Below are 11,643 nucleotides of genomic sequence, written 5' to 3'. Positions count from 1 at the left end.
TGGGAAATCGGCGGAAAGCAAGCCCGGCGGGCGCGCCACGCCCTTCCCGGCGCTCTCCCAATCAACGCCGCCGGTCGCCCGACAGCAGCCTCCCATTGGTTTTAATCTGCTGGAAGGCGGGGAGAAGGGGCAGGGCGTCTGTCGGACGCCTGGCCAATCGCCGGGCCCACCGCGAGCGCCCCTGGTTGCCCCTGGAAACCTAACAGCCGGCAGCTGGGCTCCGCGGCGCAGGCCGAGTGGGGAGAGATGGAAGGCCTCTCGGAGCTCACTGGGGACTCGGAGCAGGAGTACGAAGATGTGGCGAGCTTGGCCTCGCGGCCGTCCGGGGCCAAGACCATCTCTGGCCCCCAGTCCCCCGCCGAGTCCGCGGAGCCGGCAGCCGTAGAGACTTCGGAGAGAGGTTCCGCCGCGGCCGAGCCCGCCGAGCCCCCGGAGCCGGCCGAGTCGGCCGAGCCTGCCGAGCCCGCCGAGCCCGGGGAAGGGCCGTGGGCCACCGAAGCTGAGGGCGAGGAGGGGCCCGGAGAGCGGGAGGGGCCGGCCGAGGCCGAGGCCGAGCCTGAGGAGCCGACCGAGGAGCCAGCCGAGCCGGTGTCCGAAGGCGGCCCCGAGGAGCCCGAGGAGGAGAGGGGAGAGGCGCCCGAGGAGGAAGAGGCGGAGAGCGCGGAGGAGGCGAGGAGGAAGACGGCCTCGTCGCTGGCTTCTCTGTCGCGGTCCGCGACCAGCCTGGAGGAGGCCGCGCCCGTCCCGGAGGAGGAGGCCGAGGGGTCGGAGGAGGAGGCCGAGGGGTCGGAGGGGAGCGCGAGGAAGAGTGTGGAGGGCGGTGAGAAAGGGCTGGACGAGGACCTCAAGGACCTCAAGGACGAGGAGCTGGAGTGGACCGAGGAGGTGCAGCGGCAGCAGGAGCAGCAGCTGCGCTCGGAGCTCCTGGAGCAGTACCGCACCCTGACGGTGGAGCGCAGCCACTTCCAGCGCTACAACATCTACCTGCAGCACAAGATCTACGAGGCGCTGCGCAAGAAGAAGGGCCTGGACGCCGCCGAGGTGCCCGAGAAGGGCGCCGAGCCCGAGGCCCCCGAGAAAGAGGAAGCCTACCTGCGCTACCTGGCGCTGCTGGAGGAGCTCAGGAAGCAGGAGGCCGACGACCTGGACTGGTACCACCAGGAGCTGGACCAGCTGAAGCAGCAGTGCAAGGAGAAGGTCTCCCGGGTGGAGAGGGAGTGGCGGAGGTTCCAGGCGCTCAAGAGGCAGGTGGTGCTGCAGGCCATGGGCAGCTGCCGGCTGAGGGGCGGGCGCCAGGCCGCCCTGCGGGAGGTGGAGCAGATCCAGGCGCTGGAGGACAAGAAGGAGAAGGAGATGAGCGCCGTGAGGCTGGAGAACGTGCAGCTGAAGCAGAGCCTCGTGCACTTTGAGACCAGGATGCGGGCCCAGGAGGACACGACCGAGGGCCTGCTCCTCATCGACTTCGAGCAGCTCAAGATTGAGAACCAGACCTTCAACGAGAAGGTGGAGGAGCGGAACGAGGAGCTTCTGAAACTGCACGGCAAGGTGAACCACAACGTGCAGATCATCACCCACGTGAAAGAGAAGCTGCACTTCGTGGACATTGAAAACGCAAGCAAAAAGGCCCAGCTGCTGGAAGTGGAGGCCCAGGTGGCCCTCAGGAGGGACATCCTGACCAAGACGAAGCAAGCTCGCGACAGCCTGCGGATTGACAACATCAAGCTGAACCAGAAGTGCGGGCTTCTGGGCAAGGAGCCGCTCCTGCGGGACATGGAGGAGAAGGTGGGCCGGACCGAGCAGCTCCGGGAGCACTTGGAGAGCCTGAAGCGCCACCACGCGGGGCTGGCTCTGTCCTGCCGGGGCGTGAGGCAGAAGATCCGGGAGGCCAGGGCCTTCCTCCCCTCCTGACGGGCCGACCTCGGCAGGCGCTGTGCTCTGTTAACTTTCATTCTCCGTGTTTTGCCATTCTTTAAAAGGCATGTGATATTTAGGATGGAACTACATTTCTGTATTTATCTCATAAGTTTTCAGCTTCCAAATGAGCGCTGAGCACAAAACTGGGTCAGCAGTCGGTTTTATACGGGGTTAAGTAAAGCAGGTCCAGACAGACCAACCGCAGGTAATGTGCCTCCCTTCTCAGGAAACACGGTCCAAAGCCTTTATATCTGAGCGACTCCATCATGTCAGCGACCTGGTGCTAAGAACTGCTCCTCTCCCATATGTCGGAGGGTCGGCCAATGGGCAGGATGTCCCCGATTCCTGTGCTGATCATTAAACCTCTGAACTTATTAAACTGTGCACTCCCAAGTCCGTTTCAATTCAAACCTCATAACTCCCTTAGATTAACCTCGCTTCTGGGTTAATAAAAACATCCAGGAAGCATCCGGGAAATGACAAATAGGAAAGGGTGTTCACTGTCCCTTTGCTGTGAGAGGAGGCTCAGTCTGCTGCGCCATTCAAGTTTGTTTCCGGCTCAAAGGCAGTCTTCAAGTCTAACGCACCCTTTTCTTGGGCCCTCTAAAGGAGAGCATTGATCTCCACCAATAAATGAAGTTTTGTTTCCTAGTGAAGACAGCGGGGGCTGTGTTTTGCCAGGTGCAATATGTATGGAGTGGTGAGTGCCAGCTGCCCATAAGCCTTTTGTGTCCAGCGAGGCAACAGGACCCCACTCTGCACGTGATTTTACTCTATCTTATGTTAAAATGCCCATTCCTCATGTTAATGCAAGAAATAGCTGATCGGCCTAGCTCCTTAATTCAGAATTGGTGATTAACATTTTCAGGGTGGGAGTAATGCTTTTGGAGCTAGGGGCTTGGTTTTATTTATTCTTTTTTAAAAATATGGTTTTATTGATTTCTGGGAGGAAGGAAGGAGAGAGATAGAAACATTGATGAGAGAGAAACATCAATGGGCTGCCTCCTGCATGCCCCTCACCGGGATCAAGCCTGGAACACGGCACGTGCCCTGGCCGGGAATTGAACCATGAACTCTAGACTCATGGGACGACACTCAATCAGCTGAGCCACACCAGTTGGGCCATTTTATTTCTTCTTAATCTTAGGTTAAATTTTGAGCTGTACGGATCTGGGATTAAAAGTATTCCCTTATCCCTAACCTTGAGTGCATCACAGGGTGACCTATTTTTTGGTGCTAAATACCTTTTAAGAATGGCAGAAACCCCACTCCAGGCAGATGACTCTGCTGGCCGGGGGATGTCAGAATAACTTTGTCTTTTGATGCACTTTGTTTTAAAATGTTTTTCCTTTGATGGCAATAAAGGTTGATTAAAATTCCTTTTTAATCCCATATCTTGAACACAGGTGTTATAATATATACTTATCCTGCCGCACAGACGTAACCCCGAGGGGACGGAAGAGCCTCAGCTCCTACCCCCACTCTCCTCATCCTCTACCAGCTCTGTTTCCCCCGTTCACCGAAGCCAACGCGAAGGAGTAAATGCTGGCAAACAGAACATTCTTTCCTTTGAGCCTCGTACGAAAAGCACCAGTGGGTGGTTCTGTGGTTGGGAGACTTCCGAGTGCAGCTACCACTGTGCCTGGTGCCTTCACCCAGCGAAGGGCCTTGGTCAGCGCCCAGCCCTTGGGCTCACAGAGGGGGAAGCGGTGTCCAGCTGATTTTGCCACGTTAGCAATTTTCCAGGTCGAACCGCACACCCTCACCGGCCTTGGCCTCAGCAGCAGGCAGGTCTGAGAGCACCAAGACATGTTGTCAATCCTCACCCAAGGGTATTTTTCCCATTGATTTTCGGAAAGAGTTTGGTCTAAGGGCTGACACTCTGTAACCACTGTGCACACCAGCCAGGACAAGGCTGGCCTGGCTTTAGGGGCAAAGTTACCAATGCCCCTCAGCTTCTATCGCTGCATGCTACAATGTTACTGTTAATTAGGAGATCATGCTGTTGGTTACTTCATAAGGTTGTTTCTAAATAGGTTATAGAAGAGCTTTTAATCACAATGGAACACTACTCAGCCATAAAAAAAAAAAAAGAAAATTTTACCCTTTGCAACAGCCTGCATGGACCTGGAGAGCACTATGCTAAGTGAAATAAGCCAGACAGAGAAAGACAGGTACCATATGATTTCACGCATATGAGGAATCTAATGAACAAACTGAACTAACAGGCAAAACAGAGACAGACTCTGAGAGAGCAGGCAGACAGCTCTCCAGGGTTGGGGGCAAGGGGTGTGGAAGGACTGAGCAAAAAAGAAAAAATTATAAAACCCACTTTTACTTAACAACAACAGAAAGAGATGTTGGGCACCCTTTTTAACCTTGGTTGCAGGGAAGGAAAACGATGCTTAGAGGTCACAATTCTGTTCCTAACCTTCGGCTAACTGCTCCTTAAGCTTGGGGTTATTTTTGATTGAGCTGCTGAGGAAGGGCTGTTGACACTGGGCAGAGGCCACTGCGCCTCCATCCACAGGGAGCCTCCGGGCTCAGGCATCGGGACGCCGGGCCTTGGCATGGCCGTGCCGGAGCAGCTGTCCTAGAGCAAGCGGGCTGCAGCGGGGAGCCGGAGCCACCAGGAGCGGGGCAGCTCCAAAACCCCTGGGACCTGAGGTCATGCCGAGTTCCGGGTGGGCGGGGAGTGGGCCGGAGCTTCACGCTGCCCGTCCAAGGCGTCCTCTGCCAGTCCGCCCGCCCGGAGACCCCCTTCCTGTGGCCCAGCCGGTGACCAACAGCTCATCTCTAGGTCCACCGTGGTGTCACCTCGCCTCTCCGCCCCCTGGTGCAGTGTCTTCCGTCTCCTTCACGGCAGGCTCCCACACTTCAGGTGCTGGCTTTTGAACTCGCAGCTCCTCCCCCCAGTTTCAATTAGGAAAACATTGGCCAGCTTCTACCCGCACAGCTCCATCGGAGTGGATGCCCCTGCAAGACCCTGAGGCCGCGCCCAGGAGCTGGCCTGGGGCAAGCCTGGCCTGCTGCTCCCGGCGGTGCCTCCCACACAGGAGGGCCTCTGGGGAGCAAGTGACTCCAGGCCTCACCCCAAACCCTGCCCGTGGAGCGGAGGTCGGCTGGAGGAGCAGGCTGCCCAGGCCTGGGGGCGAGCGGGCTCTCTGGGGAGGGTGTGTCTGCACGGGGGCTCGGAGCCACAGACCAGTGGGAAGCCAGCCCTGCCCCGCACTGGCTGCGGGAGCCCCGGCAGGTCACTTGAGTCACTTCTTTGAAATGGGCACAATGACAGAGCAGCTGTGCAGACAAAATGAGGTCACAGAGCACTTAATCAGGGGTGGACAGCCAGCGACGTGACCACAGCCGTGACCCCCGCCCATCGCTCAGCTGGCAGCCTGTGAAGAGAGACAGCGGCGGCCAGGGAGCGGAGCAGTTCACTGGTGGGAGAGGGGGGCTGTCTGGGCACCATGTGGGGCCAAAGACATCGGCGTGGATGCCCCGGAGCTGCTGGTCTCCATCTCTACTGGCCCCAGTCTCCGTGAGGATGGGTGGGGAGGCGGGCCCAGGGGGCGTATTCCCAGGACAGGCGTGGAGGCTGAGGGTGATGTGAGGGGTGGACGGGGTGGCAGCATCTGGGACAGTCATGGACAAACACAAGAGAGCGCAGCCCTCGGGGCTCCCTCCTGGGCCTCCTGTTCTCGGCCTGAGCAGCTGGCCTGACAGGTACCACCGCAGGCACCACCGTGTGACCCCGAGGATCGCTTCAGCCACCCCCTTAAAGGGGCAGTATTAATGATGTCCGCTCCACAGACGGGAACCGGAGCCCACACTAGCCCAGGGCGCCCGCTGATGGGGGGAGGAGGTGGGGGGCGGCTGGACGTCAGCACCTGGCTGACAGGCTCCAAGCAGTTTCCGAGGAAGTGGGGACCCGATGGGCGGGGCACAGGCTCAGGAGTGGGGGCAGGTGAGTGGCAGACTCGTGGAAATGCTACCGCTGCGGGCAGAGTCAAGTTTGAGGGGGCAGCCAGTCCATGGCTCCCCTTCAGCTTGGAAGGGGCTCACTAAACTCCAGAACCCCTTAACCAAATTACCCCAACTGTTACCATCCTTTTGATCTCAGCGATCCTATTAAGTGGTATTTAAAATACTGGAACAGTATAACGCTCCAAGTCAAATATTTGCCATATTTGACGGTGAGAATGTCAATTTTAAATCAGACTACAAGGAATATAAGTAACAATTTTACATGACTTTTATTTAATAAAACCATATATTTACAATTCAGAAAGTCCTAATTTGATACACTTTACTACCTAAGATTAAAGGCCAACTGTACAAGCAATTAAAACAGGGTCTGTAGCAAGTGTGAACAGACGTTTTCCATCAGCAAACTATCGAAAACAGTCCCACTGAGTAGGTAAGAAGGCTCTTCTACGGGGAAACCTGTCTCCAGCGGAGTCCTGGGGTCAGGCCGGGAGTGGGAGGGGCGGGCCCGAGGCTGGGCCTCCCGGTTTGGTCCCGGTTTTAGTGGACAGTCCAGCGGAGCAGCCCTCTGTGGAAGGGGCCACGTGCTGGGCGTGGATGAGGACTTCCTGGCCTCTGCAGGGGACAGAGCCAGCCGGCCAGACCTCATGGGGTCCCTGAGCAGGTCACAAAAACCTCTTCTGAACAGATAGATGACATGGAATCTTGTTTAAAAATGTAATGCAGCTCTGGCCGGGGCGCTCAGTGGTTAGAGCGTTGGCCTGTGGACTGAAGGGTCGCAGGTTCATTCTCGGTCAAGGGCATGTACCTCGGTTGCAGGTTCCCCAGCCCCTGTCAGGCACCTGGGGGGTGGGGGCAATCAATCAATGTGTCTCACGTGGGTGCTTCTCTCTCTCTCTCCCTCTCTCCCTCCTCTCTCCCTTCCACTCTTTCTAGCATCAATGGAAAAAATATCCTCAGGTGAGGATTAAAACAACCCAAAAACTTAATGCAGAATGCTATCCAAAGAGGTGTCAAGCCGACAAAACCCGTTCAGGGCTGGGTCTGAACGCACAGATGCACTTGGAGGCCCCACTTCCTGTCCCGGCTGAAGGAGCATCCTATGGGCGGTGAGAGATGCAGGTCTGAGGAAGGAAACGGAGGTGCGCGCAGCCCAGCCGGCTACACTCAGCATCGGGGTGTCAGGACCAGCTGCCCCGTCTGGACGGCGCAGAGAGCCAGCCGCAGGGAGGATCTCCCCCGAGGTCAGCGAGTCAGCACTTACAGGCCGAGGCAGGAAGCGGTTCCCGTCCGCTCAGCAGCCTCCCTGGGAACGCAGGGGAGCCCGGGAGCAAAAGCGATTCCGGGAAAGGCCGCAAGAGCGGAGCCAGGACGAGGCACGAGGGCGGCCCGGCTCGCAGCCGCTATCGCACGGCAGGTGTCAGCAGTGGGCATGGCAGACTAGAAAACCTATCGAGCAATGCACAGCCAGCTTCCCCGCCCAGGGCTCCTACTTCCACACCGGAAGCTGAGGGCCCTCCCAACGTCAGACACAGGACCAGCCGGGGATGCTCCCTGGGCTGGGCAGTCCAGCCGAGAAGGGCCAGAGCCGGCTGCCGGTGCCCTGCAGCCGCGTCGCCCACACACCCAGAGGTCAACCCGCCAATGGATTATCCCGTGGGAACCTGTTTCCATAGAGAGGTGCCGCTCCTTTGGAATACTCTGTGCAAAAACTATTCATTTATTTGAAGTTGGATAACCAAAGTCCTTAATACAAAGTTCTTAAAATTCATCAAGGAAAATCTTGAACAAAAAAGGTGCTAATGAACTTGGGAAACCAGCTAGAATGGAAAGGCTGACAGGAAGGACATGAAAATGTGACAGGACTCTCGGGGCCACTGGATACGGTGGCTCACTTCTCGGTCCTCAGCAGAGTCCATCTTTAGGCCAAATGTGCGAGGAGGAAACACAGGCACCCAGGGCTGACGCTGCTGTCCAGGTGACAAAGGACAGAGGAGCATTCTGTCAGAGCAAGGGAGCAGGGCCCCACACTCACACTCACACTCACACTCACACTCACACACACACTCACACACACACACTAACACTCACACACTCAACACACACACATACACACACACTCACACACACACACACTCATTCACACACACACACAACACACACACACTCACACACACTCACACTCACACACACACTCACACACACACACTAACACTCACACACTCAACACACACATACACACACACTCAACACACACACATACACACACTCATTCACACACACACACAACACACACACACTCAACACACACTTTCACACACACACTCACACACACTCACGCTCACACACACACACACACTCACTCTCACATTCTCACACACACACACTCACGCTCACACACACACACTCACACTCACTGTGCTGTCGCGCCTGCACACCAATGAGCAGGGCAGTTTAACACCTGTGACTTAAAGGGAGCCTGTGTCCCTTCTGTTTCCATCGGCCTCAGGGTTGTCTCTGTGTCTGGGGCCTTCTGCTCCCACTGCCCTCCATTGCCCGCCAGGGGCCGGGGCGACCTCTGGGAGCGCAGGGCTCCTGCTGGGCCTACGCGTGCAGTCAGCCCTCGCGCTGTGACTGTCAAGGCAACATGGTAAGACGTCACCCCGAGGGCCGGTGAGTCCCAGGGCGTCCACGAGAGCTCGTGTGCCTCGTGTGCATCTTTGGTCGGTGGGCTTTAAACACTGGACCTGTTTGCGGAGCGAGTACCTCAGTAACTAAATCAGCAATCCCTTTCTTATCAAGAGAGGTGACCACGGGCCAGTAACATCTCCGAGGTCTCCCTAACCCTCCTCATGCACCTCGGCTAAGAAAGACTACGCCCTGGCGGTCGTGACAGAGAAGCAGCGCAATTTAATCACATTTGCTGGAATAGGAGAGAGCCACCGCCCTGTTTGTAAACCATGCAGTGTGCAGTGGTTGCCATGTCAATACTAGTCATCATTCCACTGAGCTTCTTCAGGCTAAGCCTGGGTTTAACCCTTTAAGAGTCTGGTTTGTTTTAAGGCCAACTGCAGTACCAGGAACCAAACAGGAACAGGCCCTGTTCTCGGCTGCCAGAGTGTCCGCCCCACAGCACGGTGCGCTGGCCGCTCTGCTCCGGTGCCGCGTCCACCTGCCGCCTCAGTGTCTGAGCGACGGGCTTCCTTTCTCCATCTCCCGGCTGTCCCTCTGCAATGCCGCCAGCACCTGCAACCACAGGCAGACACTGACCACAGACCCCGGGCTGCCGGTGACCGCCTCCCCCGCTGCTCCACACCTGCCCCCGCGCACCTCTGCCGTGGACCCGCCAGGCCAGCTCTGCACCATGCCCTCCCTCCCTCCGTCCCACCAGCCACAGACAGGCTGCAGGGCCCCCCCCCCCCCCCCCCCCCCCCCGTGCTCCCACCACAAAGCCTGCTTCCCGCTCCTTCCTGACCTTCCCAAGGGGCGGGGCGGGGCGGGGCTCCCTCCTCTCTGCTCTCAGCTCTTGGTTAGCACCTTCACTTTGTAAATATTACACCCGCTGTGACTGCCTAACAACAGCGGGACAATGACAACAGCGGTAGTTCCCGAGCCCCTCTATGGCCAGCAGAGCCTCACGCCACAGGCGCTCGCTCACCGCTGTTCACTCCGCACAGCAGCGCAGGAAGGTGACCCCATCGGAAGGCATCTGAGCAACGGCGCCCACAGGTGTGACTCCCTCCCAAACAGCCCACGGGCTCACACCCTCATCTGTCTGACTTCTAAACCCAGGGGTCAGGGAGCACCCGTGTGACCCACCAGAGGCCAGGCACCTGCCGTTTACTTACAGCCACAGGGAAAGCAGGAATACTGAGGTCTCAAAGGTGGCCCAGAGGACTAATGGCAGACACAAGCCGCCCCCCTCTGAGCAAACAGCTCGGCCACCCAAACATAAACATGCACTTGTTTGTAACGCTCACCAGGCCTTCCCTCGGCACAGCCTGTAGGACCGTGCTCGGACCACAATCCCCCGGGCCGGCTATATGGAACCCCATGTGCTCACCCCACCCCCAGCAGGCTAACCTATCACTAGCCCACCATGGTGTCCAATAAACTCTGACCTCGTTTTAACCAGTAATTTTTACTTAGTTCCTAAAACGTCAGATCTGGGTTTAATCCTTCCCTCTTTGTGTGTGTGTGTGTCGGGGGGGGGGGGGGGGAGGGAGGGAGTGTGTGTAGCTGGGTGTGTGTGTGTGTGTGTGTGTGTGTGTGTGTGTGTAGGGTATGTGTGGCTGTGGGTAGGTGTGTGTGGGTTGTGTTTGTGTATGGGTGTGTGTGTGGGGGTTGTGTGTGTGTGTATGGGTATAGGGGTTGTGCATATATGTGGAGGGTTGTGTGTGTGTATGGGTGTGTGGAGGCTGTGTGTATGTATGGGGTGTGTGTACGGGTGTGTGTGTGGTTCTTTGTGTGTGTGTGTATGGGTGTGTGAGGGGTTGTGTGTGTATGGGTGTGTGGGGGGATTGTGTGTGTGTGTGTATAGGTGTGTGTGTATGGGTATGTGTGGGGTTGTGTGTGTGTGTATGGGTGTGTGGAGGCTGTGTGTATGTATGGGGTGTGTGTACGGTTTCATGTGTGGGGTTGTGTGTGTGTAAGGGTGTGTATGGGCTGTGTGTGTATGGGTGGGTGTGGGGGGGTGGCCACAGGGAAGCCCCTGCGACTTGGAAGGAAGATCAGCAGCCGTGACTGCACGTGGGAAAGTGAAGGTAGTAACACAACCAGGGAAGCGGGGGCAGGACCTCGTCCCGGGAACACCTCCCCGGGAGGAGGGGCAGGTGAGTGCTAGTTCCCTTGGCTTCTGCCGCAGGCATTTTTAAAGGGGGGGGGGGGGGGGCGGGGGTTACAAATGCCGTCTATCATGCAGGGAGCACCGTCTTCCAGGCAGGGAGCACCGTGATGACTAACCAGCTCTGGCCTCCCAGGGCCCTGCCGAAAGGGTGGAGGCTGAGGTGCCACAGCCCCTGCACCGGACAGGCCCCCGGGCAGAGCCGGGCCTCAGAGCTCTGAGCCGGGCTGCTTCCTCAGAGGGCTCTGCACACGGGGCTCCAAGGAAGAAAGGACCAGAAGACCCGCTCACCTGAGCCCACTTCTTGTTGCGACTTTGCATCTGAACTGCAGCTATGGAGGCAAAAACCTCGTCTGCGGGCAGGTCCTCGGGCAGCCTGGTGAGGAACTGGGCGACGTGGATGAAGTCCATCCTGGTCAGGATGTCCTCGAACAGCCTCAGGATGCCCAGGGCCGTGCGGAACAGGAACTCCTCCCCGTCGCGGCAGAACACGTCCCAGATGCGGCAGGCCAGGTCGAGGGGCAGAGACTTACTGTACAAGGTAAAGATCCTGCAGGGGAGTGGAGCGCTTCAGGGGGGCTGGCAGAGAAGGACCCTGAGTCGGCTGAGCTCCACTCCAGGCTCCCCAGCCTGACTGCCGTCCTCAGATACAAACATGGGGCCGGGGTGCGGGGGCGCGAGGCCTGGGCTCATCCCGAAGGCCAGGGTGCAAATGGTAGGACACAGCAGGACCGGCTCGCACACGGAATCTCAAACACAGTACAACTCCTCATCACGGCTACTGTTACTTCCACATGCAACCAGTATTTATCAGCACTACTGTGAGCTACGCTGCTGGCAGGCGCGGGACATGAGGTCACTAAGGCAGAGAGAGCAGAGTCCGGTGCGGGATGAGAACAGCA

The 11,643-nt window shown here is 57.8% G+C and overlaps 2 protein-coding genes across 8 annotated transcripts in view; one reads left to right on the top strand and one right to left on the bottom strand.

The window, feature by feature from the left end:
- Positions 1-244: 244 nt before the first annotated feature.
- Positions 245-4,810, top strand: CFAP184 (cilia and flagella associated protein 184). Its single transcript, XM_079795592.1, has one exon. The coding sequence runs from the start codon at positions 247-249 to the stop codon at positions 1,906-1,908; it is 1,662 nt and encodes a 553-aa protein (XP_079651718.1). The 5' UTR covers positions 245-246; the 3' UTR covers positions 1,909-4,810.
- Positions 4,811-6,140: 1,330 nt separating this feature from the next.
- TBC1D14 (TBC1 domain family member 14) overlaps positions 6,141-11,643 on the bottom strand; it is a 79,317-nt gene continuing 73,814 nt past the window's right edge. For 3 of the 7 annotated variants that reach the window (XM_079768709.1, XM_079768710.1, XM_079768711.1), the window contains exons 13-14: positions 11,033-11,291; positions 6,142-9,144 (exon numbers count right to left, since the gene is read on the bottom strand). In XM_079768709.1, the coding sequence (XP_079624835.1) occupies positions 9,079-9,144; positions 11,033-11,291 (325 nt within the window). In that variant the 3' untranslated portion in view covers positions 6,142-9,078. Of the gene's footprint in view, positions 9,145-11,032; positions 11,292-11,643 lie in introns of all 7 variants that reach the window. The other 4 variants (XM_079768713.1, XM_079768712.1, XR_013813410.1 and 1 more) reach the window with 3 other exon arrangements.

The sequence above is a fragment of the Cnephaeus nilssonii genome (genome assembly GCF_951640355.1).
Source record: "Cnephaeus nilssonii genome assembly, chromosome: 1".
Classification (NCBI taxonomy): Eukaryota; Metazoa; Chordata; class Mammalia; order Chiroptera; family Vespertilionidae; genus Cnephaeus; species Cnephaeus nilssonii.
Note: the sequence above shows the minus strand (reverse complement) of the source record. Positions and strands in the feature narration are given on the sequence as shown.

Bases quoted from the DNA above. Each gene is read 5' to 3' on its own strand.
- CFAP184 (XM_079795592.1), top strand. From the start codon at position 247: ATGGAAGGCCTCTCGGAGCTCACTGGGGACTCGGAGCAGGAGTACGAA.